Here is a 25466-nt window from a genome sequence, read left to right as displayed (position 1 = left end):
CATTCACAGAGCTCACATTCAAGACAGAAGAGTAGCGTGGAGTCAATTTATCAACCAGAAGTAATGCAATTATAAAAGCATACTGCATGTTTTAACCTGAAGGTCAAGTTTAGCTGTTAGAAATTAATTTAGGCCTAACATCTAATTATATTATATTATATAACTATGTACTTTTGGCATGCATTTTGTATTTTAAAGGTTTCAGATAGCATGCTAGTGGAAAGATCATCTATTCTTTCTGGCCTTTGCATCTTCATTCATGCTCAGAAGACAGTTTGGGGTTGTTTTAGCATAGTGGTGCACACTGAAAGACAACACATGCGCTAAGGTCATTTGTGTTGTGCCCTCAATTCAGATTTTCTGACACAATGCAAAACTAATGTCACTACAACTGCACAAGAGTAATGAGAGAATACTTACATAAGTCACAAATGCCCTTATTTACCATTTGAATCAGAGCTAATACGTTCTGGAGTCTGAGCAAAACTGTAGTATTTTAAAGGTTACAATGTCACATTTGGCATATGAGCACTTCTGTAATACAACATCATCACAATGGCTTTTGCCCTTCCAAATCACCAATACTGGATGCATCTAAGAAAAAAAAATGGCAAGAGAAATGGGTTTTAAAACTTAGGAATGCATTATAATAATGCAAAATTGTACTATATACACACACACACACACACACACATATATATATTCCCAGTAAATATGTTTATAAAAGTGCTGTTAACATGAAATTCTCACTAAATAAATTCATACAAATAAAACAAAACTAATAATTTCAGAAATGAAGTTATGTGTAATAAAATGGAATGACACAGGGAAAGTATTTAACTACTGAAATTGATTACTTTGTACAAAAGCCTTTGCTGGTAATGACAGTTTCAAGACACCTCCTGTATGGAGAAACGAGTCGCATGCATTGCTCAGGTGTGATTGTGGCCCATTCTTCCACACAGTCTTCAAATCTTGAAGATTCTTTGGGCCTCTTCTATGAACTCTTATCTTTAGTTCTTATTTTCTATTGGATTCAAGTCAGGTGATTGGCTGGGCCATTCTAGCAGCTTCATTTTCTTTTTCTGAAACCAATTGAGAGTTTCCTTGGCTGTGTTTAAGATCATTGTCTTGCTGAAGTGTCCACCCTCATTTCATCTTCATCATCCTGGTACTGTAGGTGTTGGGACTGAACCAGCTAATATTAGTTAGTTACTGATAGATTTCAGCTGGTGTCTTGACCTTCCATGCACGTTTACACCTCCCTTTCTTCATATGTTCAATACATTTTCCCTGTGTCATTCCATTTTATTACACATAATTTAATTTCTGAACTTATTTGTTTTGTTTTCTTGTTTTCGCATATTTGAACCCTTTGCAGCAGTGACTGTATGATTTTGAGATCCATCTTTTCACACTGAGGACAATTGAGGCACTCAAACACAATTATTAAAGAATGTTCAAACATTCACTGATGCTCCAGAAGGAAACACGATGCATTAAGAGCCTGATTTTTTTAACCATAAAAACCATAAAAAATACTAAAGACTATTTTCTGTAACAGACAGACAGAGACTACATTTGTTTTTGTTCAATCTCACAAAAATAAAAGAAAATAAAAAAATTGACACAATATTGTCTCATCTGCAGTATCGCTATAAGAGCCACATCTCTATTATCTGGTTTATTCAACACAGGTAAAGGCTTCCCCTGTCCACGATATCTGATTATTTCCACTGACAGAGCTGAGCTGTGCAGCTCTGAATGCACACAGCAAGATGTGAAGAACAGTGGAGTATTACGCATTCTGCCACATCCTATCAATAATCTAGTGAAGTCCCAGCAGTCAGCTGCAGAGCTTCTAATTGGGTTCCTGATTTAAAATGTCTAAGGCAGCCAAATTCCCCTTGCCCTAAGGAAATGGATATCAGCTCTCAGGAAGACTCGGAAGACACATGGGAGCCAGATGACTCAGACTCAGATTGAGAGATAAACAGGGAGAATTTAGTCTCTTTGAGTAAACAAAACTTTCCCAGCATACTCTCATTGTCACGAGGGATGCCTTTGCTTAACGTTGTTTGGCCGAGGGCTTCGATGATAATGGGCCAGTCAGAAATAGTATGGAAACATGGATATTTTTCCCCATTTTCCTATGTGTCAGTGTCATTCTTGATCAATGGAGACCATTATTTCCTCTTGATGGGCATACAGGCACACAAAAAGCCATGTTTGCCACTAACATCTATAATTACAGATGAAAACAGAAATCTCTGTTATTTACTTTAAATGACAAACAACTGCATCACCTTCAGTACTCTGCTGTAGGTGATCACCATTAGGATATTATTGTTGATAATTCATCAGTGAATTAAAAAAAAAATTTTGTAAACCTTGGTGTAAATGTAATAACTTTCTGAAATGACTTAACATTTAGGCCATGCAAGCTGTTGGATGTGTTAAAGGAATCGTTCACCCCCAAAATGAAAATTTGCTAAAAATGCACTAGCTCTCAGGCCATTCAAGATGTAGCTGAATTTGTTTCTTCATCAGAACAGATGTGGAGAAATTTAGCATTACATCACTTGCTCACCAATCATTTACTCTGCAGTGAGTGGGTGCCGTCAGAATGAGAGTCCAAACAGGTGATAAAAAATCACAATATTCCACAAGTAATCTATCAAAGCCAATCCATCAACTGATGTCTTGTGAAGTGGAAAGCTGCATGTTTGTAAGAAACATGTGACCATCGCTTCTGGACAAAATAATCTATCTATAATCCATCATAAAACGGCAAGTTCACCAAAAAATGAAAATGGACCTGACTTCCATATTATGGGGGAAAAAATGCTACTGAAGTCAATTGTTTGGTTACAAACAATCTTCAAAATATCTAATTTTGTGTTCAGCAAAATAAAGAAATTCATACAGGTTTGGTCCAATCAGAAAAGGTAAACATAGATAATTTTTCCTCGTTTTACAATGTGTCAAGTGTCATTAACGGTCAAAGGTAACCATTATTTCCTCTTGAGGAACATACAGGCAAACAAAAAGTCATGTTTGCCACTAGACTACTAACACATACTGTGAAAATCTGCATTTGCATCCTGAGATAAACTACATACTCTGATAGAAATGTGTTAAAGCTGCACTACGTTTTTTGCAGTCGCAGTTAGTTTTTAAAGCATTATAAATCCCCAGAGGTCACAAACCTAATCGATCTTGTGCCTGTTTCTCCAGTCACTCTCTTCTTTCACGCTCTACTTTTCTACCAGTAAATGCGACTCCAGGTAGTCCTATTCTTCCTTTCTGAAAGACATAGCTTGTCTCTCTGAGAGCGACTATAACATGCCGTGACACATCTTTCCATCGCTATGGTAACGGCACTGAGGTGTACATGAAAAGAAACCAATGTGCTGTAACACAGGAACATTAGATCAGGACTAGGTCAGAATGACCCGCTATTGGTGATCCATTCACCCACTAAGGTAGTCCAATGAACAATGACACTCACATTTCACTATGAGAAGTACCTGAGCTTTGCCAGTTGTATCTCTGAATAAGTTGCATTTATGAGCTTGAAATGTTGCTGCCTGTAAGTAAACTTCCTAATTTGCTTTTTTACTACTTTATAGCAGGGTCACTGACATATAACAGTGTCCACTAGATGTGTGTGTGTGTGTGTGTATTATTATTATTTTTTTTAAGTTGTCAAATTTTCGATATTCTCAGCATAGGTTTAGTTTTGGATGTCAATGTCTGTATAGACATAAGATAAGAACTGTCATCACAAATCTTATATAAGCAAGGTCAATGAGAAATAAGATATTGTAAGAGACTTGTATATTGTACTGCCTGAGCAAGTGTCTGCTCCTGATAAATTTAGATCTGATTACTGGCTTTGTCTATTAACTTAATGGCAGTCAGACAGTCATCAAATTCCTATGAATTACTCCATATTATTGAAACAGCTGATTCATTGTTGTGGACTGAGGATTCATCAATACGATGACGGTTCCTAGAACAGAAAACACTGTATTACGTTCAGTCTAGAGGAATGTACAATATCTTTATTGGCTTTGCACATTAAATGCATTAAAGCATTCACACCCACTGATCAAAAATGCAAATATCAAGACAAAAACTCATTCACATTGAAATGCAACAGCAACCAGGACAAGAACTTTAACATGTACTGGAATGTTTTTTTTTTTTGTCTTGCTTTATAGTCTTTGTGGTTAACAAAGCCTCATGCATTTAAAAGTAACAGATAAGGAATAAGAAAATACACAAGAAAGTAAGAAAATTAAGTATTGATTTTGTTTCAATCACCTTGAAATAAAGGTAATAGAATAGACAATATGGCCCTGTTAGTTAGGAGAGAAATGAAACTGAAACTGAAAAAGGTTAATATGGCACAAATTCATGCAGTTCATCAATACAGCGCAATAGTGCATACACCAAACCAACAAGCACTGGCATGACATTATTCTGGAGATAAGAAATCCAGAAACCCGACAAACAGTAATCTAGCATCTATACCGACAAATTAATCTCTATTATATACTGTAAATTACAAACACCTGCATCACCTATCTGTACACTTAAAGGAACAGTACACCCAAATTTGAACAAATTCAGAAAATTTACTCACCCTCAGACAATGCAAGATGTAGATGAGTTTGTTTCTTGATCAGCTCAGCTCATAAAAGCATCACGATAATTTACAAGTTATCTACAGGACTCCAGTCCTTTAATTAACATCGTGGAAAGTGAAAAGCAGAGTGTTTGTAAGAAATAAAGCTGTTTTACGCTTCTGGTTAAAATGACAGTCCATTATAACACTTAATCCATTATAACACTTTCTCCAGTGAAAAAGTTCATCACCTATTATCCTCCTACGTCAAAATCCACCAATGTATTTGTTTCATTTTGTTTTCACTCATAAACAGTGCTTAATCTGTGCATTTCTCTCCTGATTCAGAATAGATGACTTTTAGACGCAAGGAAAAGCAGTATGGTGGATAGACATTCACAAGACGTTAATTGATGGACTGGAGTTGTGTGGATTACGTTTGGATTACTGTGATATTTTTATCTGCTGTTCGAACTCTCATTGTGATGGCACCCATTCACTACTAAATAATGCTACATTTTCCAAAATCTGTTCCAGTAACAAAACAAACTCATCTACATCTCGGATGGCCTGGGGATGAATACATTTTCAGGTAACAATTTTGGGTAAACTGTTTCTTTAGAAGTCATGCACATTCATGCTCTTACTGTGGATGAGTCATCTGTGAATGTTACTTAAAAGAACAGATTGAAAAAAGTTTCTCTTTGTAACCTTTAATGAAAAGGTTATAATTTGTTCTGCCTCTGAAACGACTTTCCTGTAGCAATGAATGATGGTGTTAACCAATGACGGAATAGCTATGGTTTTAGCAACTTCATATTTATTATGGCTCCAAATATGCCACATTATGGAAGTGAAATAGGTTGAAAAATCAATTCATGTTGACTTTATGGCCACCTGCACACTTGAAAAAGCTCTGACGGAGCATTTGACAAATAGGAATCATTTTAAAGTTGTGGAAAGCGTCAGTTCAGTTTCAAATGAAGCAGAAATACTATTTAGATTACAAATGGACTGTCTCTAAAAACTTTTGGTCGTAGTGACATAATATCACTTTTGTAAACTCTTCATTTTTCCTCGTCCTTCAGATGCCATCTCCATTAAAATCAATGGATTTGCAGAGTTCCCTGCAAAAACTATTGCACTGAGTTTCACATTTGGATGCAATGGCCTTTGTTCAGTAAACAGTGATATTTCAGTAACATTTACTGACAGGTAAAATCAAAAACCATACAATACATCTGAGGATCGCTGTCATTTACTTTAAAAACATATTAGTATTCTAAAAAAGAAAGCCTTTATTTATTTATATAATTATAAATAAAGGATGCATATTAATTATCAGTTAAACTAATCTTTTCCTTCATCTCTTGTGCTCAGTGTTGAACTTTGCCCTTAGAAATGGTTTCCCTGTGTTAGAGGATTACAAAGAGGCAGAGGGCGTTACTGATTGGTGTAGGAGATGGGCCCACCATCATTTCCCACCTGGCTGTACTCTGATTGGGCGAAGTCCCCTGTTCCAGTAAAAGCACCTCCTGACTGATCAAAGCTTCCCTGGTTGTAGATCTGCTGGTTGAAGGCTGTGGTTTGTTTTTCTGAGGACGAGGCAGGGTACCTTGCTGCACCTCCCTTGTGCCATCCTGTCTCTTTAAACACAAACCAGATGTTCCCAGCCCACAGCACAAAGTTCAAATAACCAAATACCTATGGGAAAAATGCCGTGATGAATCGATAAACAACAAAAATCAAAGAACTTCAGCAGTTCTACAAAATATAAAATATTCAAATGTTATTCAAATTTATTAATTTATTAAATGTTTTAAAATTAGATTTTAAATATTGCATATTATAATACATTTTTAAATATTTCAATATTTTTAAATGTTTATCAGATGAGCCTTGAGCCATGTGCTGACTTGGTGCTCAAAAATAATTTCTTATAATTATGTTAAAATCAGTCATGACATATATAAAATATTTTAACACATACAGTATAGTTAGATTTTTTTTGTGCCTATTAATGGATAGTTCCTCCAAAAATTTAAATTTCCTCATGTTTTACTTACCCTCAAGCCATCCTAGGTGTATATGACTTTCTTCTTTCAGATGGATACAATCAGAGTTATATTAAAACATGTCCTGGCTCTTCCAAGCTTTAGGACAGTGAATGGGAGTCGAGATTTTAAAGCCCAAAAAGTGCATCCATCCATAATAAAAAGTGCTCCATACAGTGTTAATAAAGGCCTTCTGCAGTGAATCAATGCATTTGTGTAGGATAGGATGTAGTATTCACTTCAGAAGGGCTTTATTAACCCCCTGGAGCTGTGTGTAGCACTTTTTATGATGGATGGATGGATGAACTTTTTTGGGCTTTAAAATCTCGACCCCCGTTCACTGCCATTATAAAGCCTGGACATTTTTTCATATAACGCCATTGTATTCGTCATAAAGAAGAAAGTCATATAGGATGACTTGAGGGTGAATAAATTATGGGGTAATTTTTTGGCTTAACCTTTTTTGGGTGAACTATGCCTTTAAGTGTTGTAAATGAAAGATTAGACACCCAAATACAAGTAATATATGTGTCTAGAGTGGTGTAATCTGAGAAACCCATGCCGTACCACAGATGTGTTCAGGCCAGACCATCTGGGTCCGTACACTGAGCTGCACTTGTTGGTCTGCACCTTACATGCAGACATGAGCAGAACCACCTCATCTGGATCAGTCGCCACCTTTACATCTGAAAGACCTTTTGCCCAGGCAGATGAACTCACTAGCCACACAAATGAGAACACCACCGTCACTATGAAGTCCTGGGGAACATCAAGAAAGCATGTTACATGTATTTCGGTCAAACTCTGTTGCTAATTTCAAGAACCACTTTATCATTGAAAGAATTACACAATAAAAGCTCTATTCTCAATTACTATGATTTGCATGTATGAATGAATTACAGTATGCTAAGTATGCTCATGTCTTGTTTATTAATCTTCTCTAATAGCAAGGCTTCGACAGAGATTCAAGCAGTTAGCTTGTCTAAAATAACACCAGGGCTCACAATAAGAGGTCCACGGTTGTTTTCACGGTACTTGTTCTGGAAAAAGATGTAGACCACAGTGGCCAGCAGGGAGTACAGAAAGGAAAAGACAGCAATGGTGACAAAGAACTCTGCTGAGGAGGAAAAGTCTCCGATCAGGTAAAGCCGCTCTTGTCTCCTTCCCTCACACATTGGCACGTCAAATTCCACCCGGTTCAACCTGTTTCATGCAAAGCACAAAAACACAGTACTTTTTTTAATACAATTTGCAGTTAGATTAGGTGTTTTTCAGTGTCAGCATTTACTAACTAACACTGGATAATAAGATATATATTTTCTGTCATAAGGTTACTTTAGTTCTTTTCTAGTTCTGCCTTGTGTTCCTTTGATAACTATGATGTTGAAGCCCAGCTCTACTGAATACAGTGAGACCTGAGGGCTACTTCAAAGCATCACATTGTTGTGTGCATCTTGTGTGTGTGCTTGACCTTTTAGGGCAAAACAACAACAACAACTTGGACACATATTATTTGAGACTACAAAAGAATTCCAGTCTGTCAAAATCATTTTCAGTTATAGTGGTGATTCACTACAGAACTCTATTGCCTTCTGTTCTTTAAATGGACAGTGCATGGCTTAAACTCTGTTACCAAAATGGATAACAATGAAGACAGGATCTGCTGAGCGATTCTAGTGTGTGTCAACTCATTTATTGAGTACAAATGAGTGCATGTGTTTCTGTCTCTAAACAAAATTTTGCTAAACAAAATTTATATTTAAGACAAAGCTATAAATACTGTGAGGTACTTGAAATGGAAGCTATGGCTTATTCTTCTAAATCTTCTAATCGACCATTAATTCATTCACACAGACAAATGCCATTGGAAATATGAAAAACTGATTAATTTGTCAATTGGTAATCTGATAATCAACAGTTATATACATGCATTTGGGTTATGAAAGCACTGAATGCACTTAGACTCAGTGATTTACTAAATGAACTGATTCAATATTTTCTCCTTTTTTAATTTTAAATTTCCATTGTATTTCGCAAACAAAATATCACAAAATGAAATAATAAAAAAATTCAAATCCTATTTTGTTTTAAATGCATGTAATTTTAATTCATTTTCAATTAAATTTAACTGAAATAATTTAGAATGAATGTATATGTGTTTGTGTGTGTGTACAAATCAATATGATTAAAACATGATAGTATGAAAGACAGCAACAGAGGTGTATAAAAGGTGAATTATATTACACTGAACCTGAACATCTCAATTAGCCCAATTAGCACAATCAATTATTTAAAAAAATGAGTTCTGATGCTGCGATTTATGTTTCCATTTAAAACACTGAATCCAACTGTGCTCGCCAAGAGACAAATCTTGTAACTGACGGCACACAGAGAATATAAAGATGAAACTATTACCACATAATCAAATGCTCCTGTATTGAATTAAAGCCAGGTAATTATCTTTCTCCATATCCATTGCTCTGCAGAGAATATGCAGGGGTGCTTTAAATTAGCCTTACCTGAATGGGTAAGCAAAGCTGATGCCAATACTGAGGTTGCTGTCGGACTTGTTGATGCAGTCCACACTAACCTGCAGTTGCCCAGAGTAGCCTCCACATGTTGCAAATGCAAAGATGGCAAAAAGCTGATGGAATATAACAAGCACAACAGTTAGGCTGTAAGAATTATGACATAATTGTTTCTCATCAATTTATGAAAATATAGGCTAAATTATTAGTTTAAAATATATTTATTTGCGGGAAATGCAAGTTTCAGTGGTTTACATTGTTTCGCCAGTAGGTCAGTGTTGCCAGATTGGATGGACGATTTCTACTAGCCCAAAAACTCACAAAAACCCGTCCAAAACTTTAACTGTCAAAATAATGTGATAGAATGTAAATCAAGGTTGATAAGCCATTTTTAACTCCTTATAACGAAATAATGACGACAATATAATAATATAAATATAATGCTAGATAAATTCCCCATGGATCAAATCGGGGGAAATACATTAAAGAGAACTACCAACTATGATTAATATATGCAAGCAGACACTGTCAAAACAGCAATCAAGAAATTAACCGATACCCTCGAAAAACACATAATTTGTCAACAGTCAGATTTTAAATGCAAAAAAGTGCCCAATATAAGTGATCAGAATAAGCAATGTAATTATAGGTATTTCACACTCGTTCATGCACACACCATGACAGTCAAAACTGTGTCATTCTGTATGATAATCTGACAATAAAAAAATGAACAACAAACAACAATAATGCTCTTACTTTCGTTTTGCACTATAATTTCACACAGAACTAAGTCTTTCGTGAAGTTCATTGAGCATAATATAGAATTTTTCACAGTCAAAACAAGTCCAGCATCTTTAAAGGATATAACATTCTGGATCGTTTAAAAGATAAAAGACATGGTCATATAGTTGCAGGGATATAGCCTTCATGTCAACTCCCTCAACAGGTGTAATTCACCTTTTGAGAGTTAAAACACTCTCCACCCTTTACCATCGAACTCATAGGCATTATGATCACTTACAGATTCAAACTTTACAGGTTGTGTGTGAACGCACGCACAGATTCCAGGAAATCACTGGCAGTGTGAATGAATCAAAATCTAACGATCCGGGAACAATTGCCGGAACACATTACCCGTGTATTTTCCGGAATCTCTGTGTGAAAGGGGCTTAAGTTGGGCTATTCAATATTAACTTGTTTATTGAACAGTTGAATAAATAAAATCTAAAATTTGGAATCTTACATCAATATCCTAATCTCTCATATGGTCATTGGTGCTATAGGCTAGTTTTAACCTAGTCTCACGTAGCCAGACCTTTTGACTGACGGCTGAAGGTCTGGAATATATGGCAGCTTTCATTGGCCAAGGCCCGCCCATGAGGCCGTTTGACCGACATGTCAAACAACCAATCATAGTTTGCTTCGTTCAGCATCACGTTTCGAGGCGTGGACATGTCACCACAATAACAGACTGGTGTGTGAAACTCTCGCATGTATTTTAAAGATTCTTTAACTTAACTTTAAATATTTCACATACTTTTGAAAATCCAGCGTTTAGTTGACCCTGATAAGTGTTCGTCGTCACATTTGTAAAGACGACGGCTTTCTTCTTTCATGAGGGGGTTTGGCGCCACGGCATCTTTGTTTCCCGGCGGACCGAAAATAAAGGCGACACTCGCGTCTCCCAGACATCCGGTTTAATTCAACCAGTCGAGTTTGTCCTCGCTGCAGCCTGTAGCACGATGACGTACTGGATCAGATCCAATACGTAGTGGATGTTTGACGCGCATGCGCAGTATTGGATTTTAATGCTTGTGCAAAGTGGGGCTGGCATTAAAGCATTAAATGTAAATTAATTGATTTGTTTTGGAAATACAAATCTACTAATTACAATTTTGTTTGTTCTTTATGAAAAAGAATGGGTTATATTGTCTTTATTTTACCATAATAGTCGTATAGTTCTGTCAATAATTCGTTCATGAATCAAATATTATTTTTCGTTCTCACTCTATGTGCTATAGGCCTACATGACAGAGTATAAACGTTATAGGCCTACTAAAATATGTGGACATCTTTTTTATATAGAAGGACCTCTTGAACCAGTCTGGTGACGACTTCGACATTCTTGAAGTGTTTCCAAAGAAGTGTGCCATATGCATCAGACGTTTAGCCAATGTTCTGTGGGGGTGACGTCTGAGGCTGAGACTAGTTTTAACGTAACAGAGACGTGACACATCTTTTCAGATAACAAACTCTTTTTCATGAGATATTACCATAAGTCTAATTACAAAAGGAAAAAAAAGAGTTTTTGTAATAAATTGCCCGACCTGAAATGACGTCACGAGCATTCATTACATTACACAAATTCCACGTTGATGTTATAAAGAGAAAAGTGCATAAAGGGACATTGTCTAACTAGTAGAGTTGCTCTAATCACCATTCTTTATTTAGACACTGGATTAGCAGCAGTAATATGAGACTGGTCAATTTCAGTTAAGTCCAAGCCACTGTAAACAAGTAATGAATTCTCATCCGGAGGTGTCAAGCACATTTGCGAAGGATGTTTGTGAACTCTGAGTGAAACCATGATGCCTGAGTATCTTTCATAATAGAGAAACCACCATCTTGCCGTTAACACTTTTACACAACCTCTCCAGATACCTGCATGTCCCCCGCCTCTGTCCCATTCCTTCTCTCTATTTTTCTTTTTATACGTCCATTACCCCTTTTTATTTAGGCCATGGATCTATTGTGAAGGCTAGTCTTATTAAGCACATGCTCAAGCTGTCTGAGAGCCAAACGCACTGGCATAAAACACATTTCTGGGACACTGATATGAGAATGGGCTCTCTGTAGGAGGTAATACATCTCAGTGAACCCATATACAAGTCATTCTGCAGATATACAAGACTGAAAGCCTGAAAACAAATCAATGATGAGCATATCTTCAAAATTCAAGAGAGAGCATAATGTGAAAAAATGAAAGTGTAATGATCGATATAGCGCTCAAAATTTATTTATTTAAGAACAACCAGAATATAAACTTTTTTCCCTAAAAAAAAATTGCTAACACGAAAAGAAATGGCAAAATTTTTTAGACCTGAATAGGCAATCCTGCCCAAAACTCACACCACTGGTTGTTTCTATGTCAGACCACTCAAACAAACAGGACAACAGGAAACCAACATTCAAATAACATATTACTGTTCAAAAAAAGTTTTGTTTTTTGAAGGACACATTAAATTGACCAAAAGTGACAGTAAAGACATTTCTAATGTTACAAAAGTTTTCTATTTCAGATAAATGCTATTCTTTTAAGCTAATTATCAAAGAATTCTGTAAAAATGTACACACAGTTTGCACAAAACAATAATAAGCAGAACTGCTTCTACATATAATGTTGAAATAAGAAATGTTTATATGAAATGTTTCTTAAGCATCAAATCAGCATATCAGAAATATTTCTGAAGGATCACGTGACACGGAAGACTAGAGTAATGGCTGCTGAGGTTTTGCCATCACACATTATACTGTGAAATCTATTCAAATTTAAAAAAGAGTTAAATTGTCAACATTTTTCACAAGATCACTGTTTTTACAGTATTTTTGATCAAATACTTTCCTTCTTTCAAAAACATTAATAATTATTACTGACCACAAACTTTTGAAAGATTGATTTGTATATTTATATGGTAGTGTATACAATTGTATAATACAGTGCCCTCCATAAGTATTGGAACAGTAAAGACAAAATTGCTCTGTTGGCTGTGGAGTCAAGACATTTGCAAAAATGATTAAAGATGAATATGAGACAAAACTACAGAATGTCACATTTTATTATTAGCCATTTCAACACATACATGTTTTACCAAATAAAAAGAACAGCACTTTTAGAGTTCATCCCACTCATTGATGTGAGCATAAGTATTGGGACAGTTGAACATAAGGCAGATATAAAAGATTAAAAGCTATTATTTAGTTGCAGATCCCTTGCACACAATCACAGCAGTGAGTCTGTGACCCATAGACATCACCAGACTCTTGGTCTCATCCTTTGAAATACTTTTCCCAGCCTTTAATGCAGCCAATCCCAATTGTTGCTTGTTTTGGGGAGTTTCTGCCTTTACTCTCCTCTTCAGCTGGTGAAAGTGTTGTGGTGGTGTTTTGGGTGATTGTCCTGATGCAATATGAAGCACTTCCCAATGAATCTGGTGGCATTTTCTTGAATATTGGTAGGCAAGATGGTTTTGTACCCTTCCAAATTCATTCAGCTACTGCCATCATACATTAAGTCATCAGTAAAGTTGAGAGGGCCTGTTCCAGAGACAGCCATGCATGCCCATGCCATGACACCACCTCCACCATGCTTTACAGATGAGGCTGTATGCTTGGGATCATTTGCAGTTCCCTTTTTTTCTCCACATTTTTACTTTCCCATCACTTAGATAAAGGTTCATCTTTGTCTCATCGGTCCATAAACACAGTTACAAAACTCTTCTGGCTCACTTTTGTGCTTTTTTGCAAACTCTAATCTTGCCTTTCTATATTTGGTGCTGGTCAGAGGTTTGCATCTTGCTGTGTAGCATCTGTAATTCTGTGTCAAAGTCTCCTGAGGACAGTAGATTGTCAGAGCATCACCCCAGCTTCCTGGAAGTTGTTGGTGATTTTACAGACACATCTTTTAGGGTTAATTTTCACAGCTTTTATGATTTGTCTGTCATCAGCTACTGTTGTTTTCTCAGCCAATCAGGTCCTTGTTGGTTGCTGGTGGTTTCCAAACTCTTGATTTCTCCATGCCCTTTATTTTTGCCTTAGCTCTAATTGACTTCCTCTTTTCTTTTAGCATCCAAATTGCTTGCTTTTCTCTCAAAGTCAGCTCCCTCATCTGTGTGTCATCATCGAATGCAAGATTCAGAATGCAGAAGTAATGGATATAATTGTTACGACACATTCCCTGCTTTTAATATCTGAACAATTAATGCAACATGACAGCTGATCACTTAGAAAGACCTGTGAGGAAACTGTTCCAATACTTATGCTCACATCAGATAGAGGGATGAACTCTAAAAGTGCTGAACTTCTTAGCTGGTAAAACATCTGTGTTGAATCACCCAATAATAAAATGTGACATTCTGTAGTTTTGTCTCATATTCATCTTTTAATCATATTTGTAAATGTATTGACTCCACAGCCAACAGAGCAATTTTGTTTTTACTGTTTCAATACTTTTGGAGGGCACTGTATATACCATATTTAAATACATTTTACAGATTGTCCACAAAATCAGCACAGAAAATATCGGAAAAACTAAATTTAAGGGACAGTTTTTCAGACTTCAGAAGCTCTTCTGGAGTACATTATATCTATTCATCTTGACCTTTAAAGCCTGCTCTACTTTTTCATATATTCACTCCTTTATCAGTCTATTTTTTAACAGTTTTACATTCTAGCTTATTACTTTAAAAGTCTCTTCAGGATACAGGTTTCAGACATGATACCTTCAACAATTAATAGCCAGAATGTCACCATGGTAACATAATACTGAATGAACCTCCTCAACCTAATCATTACAATGTATTCAACTATACAGAAATTCTTGCTAAATTAGTTTCTAGTAAACCTAAAAAAGCTCACAATGGCATAGATACAGTATGAATCCAAGGACCTCTAAACATCTAATATGTGAGGAACGCTGGAAGCCAAATCGCTTTTTTGCACCGCATTTCATTGATCGTGAATAATGACTCATTCATAAGCTAACAGAAATAGACATTTCACTCATTCTGAATTACGAATGATTCAGTCGATTGATGAGAGCAAATGATAGCACCTAAAAGGTCTCCAGTGAATGGGTGATCTGCAGTCTTACTGTTGCTTTTGAAGAAACTGCAACACAAAACTAACAAAAATCCCACATCTTACAAGAAAAACTACCATAGAAGATTATTAATATTAAGTCAGTTTAACGCTATGAATAAATAACTGTGTAACACCTGATGGCTGCTATGAGATATACAGAGATTGTGAAGCCAGGACTTACCGGAGCAAATATGACCATACACATTTAAAAGCAAAAGAGATATCCAGCTTCAGAACATATTAGATGTATCTTCTCCTCGTCTCTCTCTGCTCGTCTTGTAGTGTGGATGGTGAAGGGGGAGTATGAGCTCAGGAGAGGGATGGTGCTTGGCTCTTTAAGTATAACCCTGCACTCCCTCTTTTGCTCTGAGGACGGGGGGCTGCTCAACTGTCACAAACACACAGAGGGTCTCCCCAAATCACTTCACAATGAAGTCACTTACACATACTAAATGCATTGAAATGAACGAGATAGTCCAGAGAGATTTTGTGGCACAGTGATCTGAATGAATCACCAATAATAATCAGCAACACAGTCTCAGCTAGACTTGATTTAGGTTTACTTCCAAGAAATGTCTTAAATAATGTTAATATTGTGAAAGTTATTTAATTGTTAAAATGTTATTAGCTAATATAGCACTTTCAGTTTTTCGGTTAATCTGTTGTCCACCCTGTTATGCAGTTTTTCAACCACAGTTTGATAAAATCAAGAATATTTTGTTTTAAATTATTTAGTGGGGGAGGTTTAAGTGTGTGTCCCTCCAAACACTTGTGCACATTTGGACTTTTATCTTTAAGAGTAAACTGTAAAAATATGATTAAAAAATATATATAATTTTTACATTTTAAATATATATTTTCAAAAATATATAACTAATATTATATCATATAGGAATGAAGGACTTTTCATTATATATTGTTATGTATTTGCCCTTGACAGGATGAGCATGGTATAGTATAGGGACCAATCTCAGTATTAATTTTATTATTAACATACTGGCTGTGTATATAAAGCATTTATTCTACATGACCATGTTCTAATCCTACCCAATACCTAAATTTAACAACTACCTTACTAACTATTAATAAGCAGCAAATTAGAAGTTTATTGATGCAAAAGTCATAGTTAATGGTTTGTTAATAGGATGAATTGGACCTTAAAATACAGCGTGACCAAAAAGATATGGTAACACTGTAGAATAGGAAACACTTATTCACTATTAACTATGACTTTTCCCTCAATAAATTCCTAATTTGCTGCTTATTAATAGATAGTAAGGTTAAGTTTATGTATTGGGTAGGATTAGGGATGTAGAATAAGATCATGTAGAATAAGGCATTAATATGTGCTTAATTACTACTAATAAATGGCTAATATTCTAGTATTCTAATAAGCAATTAAGAGATCCTGGTATAAAGTGTTACCAAAAATATTAAATTAATAAATAAATAATGTTCTGTTTCATCCTACCAGGATTGAGGTTTTAAGCAAGACTTTTCAACTGGCCAGTGTCCTGCAGACTTTAGTTCCAACCTTACCTCCAACAGAACAAGCTTATCACAGTGTTCAGAATTGCTCAATTATAGACAGGTGTTTTTAATTAGGGTTGGAAATAACGTCTGCAGGACATTGTGTGCAACATTGCAATGTGTCCCAAAGAGGCACAAAATCACTTTCACAGACGTTTTCATTAACTGTTCCCTCCCGGTGGAATGACCTGCCCAACTTGATCCGAGTTGAGTCCTTCCTTCCCATCTTTAAGAAACGTCTAAAAACACATCTCTGTTTGACCCTCTAACTGTAGCGCTGTCAGACTTTGTGTCTCCTGTCTTGTTTCCATGTGCTCCTGGTGTTTCCTTATGCCCTTATTTGGACTTCCTGTTCCTTTCCTCGTTTAGAGTCATTATTAGTTCATTTGTCCCCAGCCCTGTGTTTAATTACTCGTCACCTGTTTCTGTTCTTCCTCGTTTGATTTCCTAGTGTTCTTAAGCCTTGTGTCTCCCTGTCTTCCATGTCCGGTATTGTTTGTCTTACCCCCGAGTTCCACGTTCTGTGTGTTGGCTTCAATAAAGAAGGATTATAGAACGTTCTCCTTGTCTCCTCGCTCCTTGCTCCCCGAGCAGTGTGACAAGCGCTCTCTGTTCTAATTCTGTTTTATCTATCTGTCGTATTTTTATTTATTAGTTTTTTATCTATCTGACCCTCTAACACTAGCTTTCTTTTTTTCTATTCTACTTGTTTTCTTTCATAAAAACAAAAAAAAACTTGCTACATGTGCTGTGTTAGACTAACCGAGACTTGTCATAGCGCTTGCATATTGTTGCTCTTTTGTTGGTTTTGATTGCTTCTGTTGTCTGACATAGAAACAACCAGTGGTGTGAGTTTTGGTCATCTGCTAAATGACTAAATGTAAACGTTGTTGAAACGTATGCTGTGAACCTGTTAGATGACACGAAGATAACCGTTTTAGAGTTTATTGTCAATGTTATGTAGATGCCTATTTCAGATGTATGGAAAATGCCAGCTCTGCTAATAAACAACATGATTAATTACCACAGGCAACAGCTCTTTAATATAAGACAGCACTGGCCTGTCATTAAGGCAAAAACAATGATGCCTTCTCAAGGCTAACCACAAAATGCCTGCTCATGCCAAAGTCACTTGGAAAAGCTACAACCCTTAACAATGAAGCTTATGTCTAAGTAATGGAAATTAGAAGTAGAATCTCATGATGTGTATTAGAACACCTCTACATACCAGAACTGGTGCTGAATTTCACACATTTGAGATGTTTCATCCCAGCAAAAACTTCCCATAAGATGAGGCGTTTTGAAATGTTATTCATTAGGTTGTTTTATTACAGTTTTTTTCAATTGCTAACAAGCGTTTACCAATACTTAAAGTACTTTTTCTAAACTCTTAACACAGCAACATATCAACATCACACAGTTAGCCAAATAGTTAATTTTCTGGCCAAAACCACATTTTGATAAATAAATACAAACTCTGCATTCCAAAATGCTGAATATCTTTGTCTTCATATACTAACTCTATCAAAACACAGCAAGCTTGATTCAAAATCGAGTCATTTGGTCAAAACATTAGCATTGGTTTTCTATCCAACAGGAACATGTAGTCAGTTATAGTGCATAGACTGTCAAAATGCTAACAATTAATGGCATTGCAAAAACTGCATTACTTATCATGTCTCAGTTCGACCTGTATAGAACATACAATATGAGGTCCATTAAAAAATTGAACAACAACAACAATAATTATAATAATTCAGCCAGCAAGTTCATTTTTGTGTGTGAGTGGATTAATTTTAGACAGTATGTGTACAGCATAGTGAAGGGTCATCAGTACTTTATGGAATGTAAAAGAAAAGTTACAGAATTGCAGCAGTAAAGGTTTTACTGGCAAAATGAAATTACAGTAATGTCAGTGATAAAAAAACAAAAAAAAACTTTAAATTTATTTACAGATAATGTTATTTACAAGTGTGCAGTTCACAAATGAACAATTTTCGGTTTTCTCTGTATAAATGTGTCAGTTATGATGGACAATGTATTGTTATGAATGTTTTACAATTGTTCAGGCTGAATATAGTCTGCGTTAAGAAACTGTTCTTGCGCCTGGCTGTTCTAGTATCGCTGACCAGAAGGCAACAGTTCAAAAAGAGAGTGGGCAGGGGGTCCAAAGTGATTTTCTTAACCCTTTTCCTCAATCTGGAGATGTAACAATTTTGGAGGTTGGGCAGGGGGACACAAATATTCCTCTCAGCAGTCCTGACTGTGTGCTGTAGTCTCGTGATGTCTGATTTGGTAGCTGAACCAAACCAGACAGTCCTGGCCCAGCTACTCCTATCCTTGGTCCAACCAGTCCTTTTCCTCGTCCAACTCTCCCTCTTCCAAACATTTTCTTTCTTTTTATGCTTCTCTTTGTTGTTCTGTATTGTTTTGAACAAAACCAATCAAGAGATCAATCAACCAATCAACATTTTATTGTGTATGGCCATGTATGGAAAGACTTGGAATTATTCATTAAGATTGGAATCAGCTATTTCTCAATTATTAGTAATTAAAATAATTCTTAGCAGCTCTTTCAAGGTGCCGTTGTTGCAGAAGTAGAGGCTTTACACTATATTTTAAATTTCTGTCATGCTGTGTTTAAGCATTTGTTAAAAAGATCAGAAAGATCCATGATTTTTGGTATGGGGTAAGCTTGTGTGAAACGAACATTTAAGCATTTTAGAAACATGTTAATTGACTGAATATTGTGTGAAAACAACATGAATTGTGTTAATTGTGTTTAGAGTTTTGAAAATGTGACTACAGATTGGACAAAGGGATGTTAGCAATTGAAAAAAAACTATAACGTCTACAAGCTGTGAGGAAAAAACAAACAAACACTGAATTTGGGGCAGGCGTTTCATAGCTCAGCTTCACCTATGCAATACCCTTATGAGGGGCATCCTCCAACCATCCGATTGCCGGTCAGGAGAGGCTAATCGCAAAGCTGAAATTCTTCCTGAATTAAAAAAGAGAAATAAACTCAAAATCAGATGAAAATTGTTGCGTTAGGATGGCTTTTAGTGCTAGTTTCTAGACGAACGTAATAACATGTAACTTTATTGTCCAAACATCCCACTCCCCCTCTAGGGGGCAGTAGTTAACCATATCACCACATCCCCCTTTCTGAGATCACTTCTCTACATCAAGAACATATATACACAAATAGCAGGATGTAATCATACAATACTTTTGGAGTTTTATTTTTCCCCCACTATAACTACTTATAACATTTTAAATATTTTATCTATGCAACATGTACACTCCTTTTTTTTTCCAAAAACTTTCCATACACATTACATCCACATGGACAGAATGTTTTTTCTTCCCTTTTAACTAAGAAGGGTGGGGTAGACTACCCATCCCTTCTACTGAGTGTGGGGGTTTATTCTGCCCCGTAGCAAATCACTCAGTTTTCCCAATAGCACCTGCTAACTATGTACAAAGTCCTTCAGGTACTTTGGGGGGTTTCCTTTCCCTAGAAGGATATCTTTTCTCAGGCATGTTGGGTAGTCCTGGAACATTATCTGAACACAGAACATCTGGTCTCACCATAGAAGTCTTGTTTTCCAGTTCAGGTGCCAGTGTACACCCTGAGATTCCTGCTGGTGGTGCCACTGGCGTGGGTACTAGGTGACTCCGATTTCAAAGAAGAATACCCTTAGGTGAGTCCACAAGGTAAGATCTGGGAGTCCCTGCTGACGTAATTACAGTCCCTTTTGCTCTAGTGTCACCGATCCACACAGACTCTCCTGGATGTAACTGTGGTAAATCATGTGCTCTGTGACTTTTATTGAATTGTTTTCCTTGTTTCTCTCTCCTAACCTTTTCTTCTTCTTTCAGACGATTCAAGCCCATCCAGCCTGGGTTCAACACTGATGGTATGACCGGGATTGTAGTGCGAAGCTTTCTGCCCATCAGCAGTTCTGCAGGACTGTATCCATTGGCTAATGGTGTTGGCCGATACTCCATTAGAGCAAGGTATGGATCTGCTGCTTTACTAAGAAAATCCTTCACACTCCTCACTGCTCTTTCCGCTTTCCCATTGGCTTGTGGATATCTGGGACTGGATGTTGTGTGAGAGAAACCCCACTCTTTAGCGAATTTCTTGAAGTATTCCGCACTGAACTGTGGGCCATTATCTGACATTCCATGACGAGCAAACATACTTTTGAGATGGGTTACAACACATGCAGCAGTTGTTGATGACAGTTTTGCTATTTCCACAAACCGGGAAAAGTAGTCAATCACCAGCAAGTACTGATCGTCCTTCCACTGAAACAGATCTGCTCCAACCTTTGTCCAAGGTCTCTCAGGAAATTCAGTGGGAATCAATGTCTCTTTGAAGTTCTTCCGATGGCTTGCGCAAATGTCACATTTCTCCACCTTTTGCTGAAGCTGTGCACTGAGACCTGGCCACCATACTGATTGCTTAGCACGTTCTCGACACTTAGCTATACCTTGGTGTGTGGTGTGCAATTTTTCCTAAATATCACTCTATAGAGATTTCGGAATTACCAGTCGACAGCCTTTTAACAGCAGTTTGTTTTCTACTGTTAACTCCCCAGCAAATTGGAAGTATGGCTGTACCATGGCTTCAACTCTTCTTTTGGTCAGCCAGCCCTCTAGAGAGTATTTCTTCACCAGCTGTAAAACTGGATCATCGTCCTGATGTTGCTGAATTTCATGAAGTCTCTTTTCAGTAGCAGGTAAGCTTGTGACAACTGAATTCACATACAGGTTCAACTCATACAGGTTTTTCTCCTTCTTCTCTAGGTGCTCTGGAGAGTACATCAGCAGTCGCGATGTTCTTCCCTGGAACGTGTGAAATAGTGTAAGTGAATTTCATGAGTCTCATACGCAGTCTTTGGATACGTGTTGGTAATTCGTCTAGGTTTTTAGAACCCAGGAGAGGTACCTAGGGTTTGTGGTCTGTTTCAATGTGAAAAGAAAGACCCACCAGAAAGTCTGAGAAGCGCTCACAAGCCCAGGTGACAGCTAGAGCCTCCTTTTCGATTTGTGCACATTTCCTTTCTGTGTTTGTGAGTGCTCTTGATGCATAGGCTATGGGTTTAAGCTGTTTGTCACCTTGAATTTGTAGCAACACAGCTCCCAGCCCATATGATGATGCATCAGCTGAGAAAACTGTGGGCGCTTTCAGGTCATACAGATCAAGCCCAGTTGCTGTACTTAAGACTTGTTTAACGTTCTCAAAAGCCCTCTGTTGTGGCTCTTCCCATATCCACATATTCTTTTTCTGCAGGAGATCTTTGAAAGGCTGTGTTTTCTCCGCTAGGTTAGGTAAAAACTTCCCTAGGTGCTTTATCATACCCATGAATCTCCGCATTTCACTTGTGTTTGTTGGTTCACTCATATGTGTGATTGCCCAAACCTTTTCAGGATCGGCATGAACTCCTGACTCATCAAGTATCTGTCCAAGACACTTCACACTCCTCTTGGAGAATTAGAATTTCTGATTGAGAGTCACTCCGCCCTTTTGCAGTTTTTTCAGCACCGCAAAGAGATGTTGGTCATGTTCTGTCTGGGACGCTCCGAACACTAATATGTCATCCATGTGGCACAGAACACCTTCTAGACCCTCCAGCATCTGTGACATCCTCTTTCGAAAATGTTCTGGGGCTGAAGATATCCCAAAACAAAGTCGGTTGAAGCAGAACCTCCCAAAGGGGGTAAGAAAGGTTGTGAGAAGGGCTGAATTCTGTGACAGAGGGATCTGCCAAAACCCTGAATTGGCATCCAATTTCGAAAAGACTTTGGCTCCTTTGAGCTGACCTAGAGAATGTTCCACTGAAGGAAGAATGTATATTTCCCTATTTACTGCTTTATTGAGTTTGGTTAGGTCCACACATATGCGTACTGCGCCACTGGGTTTCGGAACAACAACCATACCTGCGCACCAGTCAGTTGGTTGTTCCACCCTGGTAATCACGCCTAGATTCTCCATGTCTTCCAATTCCTGTTTCACTTTAGACATTAGAGGCAGTGGAATGCGATGGGGAGTTTACAGTGAAAAGGGCTTGGCATCTGGCTTTAGAGATATCTCATACTCTCCTTGCATTTTGCCAAGGCCCTGGAATAAATCAGGGAACTGTCTTTTAACTGACTCAAGACTATCGAGATTCACTGTATCAATTCTCGATATAATCCCCAGAGCATGGATTGCCAACCTTCCTAGTAGAGCCATTTTCAATCCTGAGATCACCTATATATCTTGAGTTATGGTTTTACTGTGCACAAACCCTTAACCTGCAGTGATTCTTGACCTGGTCCCAAAAGTATCTTTGAAGTTTTCTGTAATTTACCAAAATTTTTCTCCTTGAACAGCTCTTCTGAAATCACTCCTGTGTCCTGCTCCCGTGTCCACTTTGAACAGCACATCTGAATCATTCACTTTAAGTTTTATCAGCCAGGGGGCATCACTGTGTTAGTGCCTAAGAATGCTATGTCACTCTCATGTTCCTCATGGCTCATATTCACTTCACTTATGCCTCTGGACCTGCAAACTTTAGCGTAATGCCCTTTTTTCCTACAAAGGTTGCAGTATGCCTGTTTTGCTGGGCAGTGAAATTTGCTGTGAGATGGAGTTTTTCCACACCTCTTACACGGAATTAACTTTTTTGATGCCGTCAGTTTCTCTGCTATCCTAGCAGGTCTCTTATTCTGCATCATGCCTCATCCTTTATTGTAAGGTCTTTGCTGTGCATGCACAATGTCAATATTTGTTGCAGTGCCACTTTTGATGTTGGCTTTCGGCTCCTCTTGTTGTTTTTTTACCAGCTCACTTTGGCATATGCGGATGACAGCCTTCTCTAAAGTGAGCTCGGGATCCATCTGAAGTTGTTCTGACAGTCTTTTATCTCTGAGTCCAACCACTAATCTGTCCCGAATCATTTCACTGTATAACTGTCCATATCCACAATGCTCTGCTAGGCAATGTAATGCTGTGATGAAATTCTCTGCAGACTCTCCTGCTTCTTGCTGTCGCAAGTTAAACTTTGCACGTTCAAATATTACGTTTCTTCAAACAACAAAGTGCTTATTCAGTCTCTCTATGACAGTATTATACTCACTGAGATGGACAGGTGTGAGAGACTCAACAGGTGAAACAGGTGAGTCTCTCACACCTGAAACAGGTGACTCAACAGGTGAAACAGGTGAGCAGTGTGTGGGAGCTCGACAGCCAGTAGAAAAGAACGCTTCTCTCTCAGAAACCCATATGTGCATAGCACCTGTTGAGCTGGTAATGAGGAGAGGTGTCCCCTCTTTGTCTTTCCCCACCAGAATATTTTCAGTCTTCACAGTTTCAGAGTACTGAGATGACTTCAAACTGTGTCATGCTTCTATCTTCAGTGGAGGCTGTGAGTGACCTTGGGTTTGGGGAATGCCTTGCTTCAATTTTAAGATGAAGAGCTTCCACAGAAATAGAAGACCTTCTTGTAAGGTAAAAGTTAATTGTAAGGTATCAACTAGAATGTGCATGTGGCTTACTATATAGGTCTTCAAATCCCTATAGAGAAACTCGGATTCTCTACTTCATAAAAATGTAATGGGTAAAACAATAAGTTCTTTGTCTATCCAAAAAGCGATGACAACATAGTTATAAGTTCATTCTCTTCAGGTAATTTCTTCATGTAAAATGCTTTCATATTTGGCAGTTCTAGAATTGTTGTAAAATAATAAAATACAATTCCCTTCTTTCCTGCTCATTTCTATGGAAATAAATAAATGAAATAAAACAAATAGTTAAAAATGTTAAATTGTTTATTTCATTCTTTCCAGGCCATTTACAGTATATGGCAATAATTCTATAAAATACTTTACTTTTTGGTGATCCTGGAATTTCTGTAATTGTTTAGTAACATAAATTTAATTAAGTTAACATTTCCGGTAACACTTTATTTTAGGGTCTCTTAACTAGTTGCTTATTAGCATGCATATTACTAGAATATTAGCCATTTATTAGTAGTAATTAAGCACACATCAATGCCTTATTCTACATGACCTTATTCTACATCCCTAATTTTACCCAATACCTAAATTTAACAACTACCTTACTAATTATTAGCAGAAAATTTGGAATTTATTGAGGGGAAAGTCGTAGTTAATAGTGAATATGTGTTCCCTTTTCTAAAGTGTTACCAAATTTCCTTCTTTCCAGGTATTTCTATGGCAATAATCATGTAAAATTTTTAGTAGCCTTGGAATTGCTTTAATTGTTTAATAAAATAAAATAAAATAAAAACTGTGAGAAACACCTAAGATATAGTTGTTCAACAATCATCTAGTCAACTAGAGAATTCAAAATTTTTAACTTTTTATTTCATTCTGTCCAGGTCATTTCTATTCTATTATATAAAATAACACACTTTTTGAGGGTCCTGGAATTTCTGTAATTGTTTATTAAATTAAATTAAATTAAATTAAATTAAATTAAATTAAATTAAATTAAATTAAATTAAATTAAATTAAATTAAATTAAATTAAATTAAATTAAATTAAATTAAATTAAATTAAATTAAATTAAATTAAATTAAATTTAATTTAATTAAATTTAATTAAATTTAATCGAATCGAATTTCCAGGTCTTTTTAAAAACTTTTACATATTATAAAATATTGTTGAAATATTCAATTTTTCAAGATTTCCATAAAATTAAATTAAATTAAATTTAAAAACAAACTATGAGACTAAAGAAATAGTTGCCCAACAATCCTAGTCAAGTAGAGAAGTTGACTAGTTTATCTAGATTATTCCCTACAGCTTCTTCTAGTTTTGATTTGATTATTTTAGTGGTGGTGT

At 36.7% G+C, this 25466-nt stretch overlaps 1 protein-coding gene across 1 annotated transcript in view; it reads right to left on the bottom strand.

Annotated features, from left to right (window-relative positions):
- Nucleotides 1-4046: 4046 nt before the first annotated feature.
- The window catches only part of synpra (synaptoporin a), a 35522-nt gene continuing 14102 nt past the window's right edge, over nt 4047-25466 (bottom strand). The window contains exons 3-6 of the mRNA XM_079396537.1: nt 9207-9331; nt 7692-7890; nt 7255-7446; nt 4047-6337 (exon numbers count right to left, since the gene is read on the bottom strand). Coding sequence (XP_079252663.1) covers nt 6077-6337; nt 7255-7446; nt 7692-7890; nt 9207-9331 — 777 coding nt within the window. The 3' untranslated portion in view covers nt 4047-6076. The remainder of the gene's footprint in view (nt 6338-7254; nt 7447-7691; nt 7891-9206; nt 9332-25466) is intronic.

The sequence above is a fragment of the Barbus barbus genome (assembly GCF_936440315.1).
Source record: "Barbus barbus genome assembly, chromosome: 37".
Lineage (NCBI taxonomy): Eukaryota > Metazoa > Chordata > Actinopteri > Cypriniformes > Cyprinidae > Barbus > Barbus barbus.
Note: the sequence above shows the minus strand (reverse complement) of the source record. Positions and strands in the feature narration are given on the sequence as shown.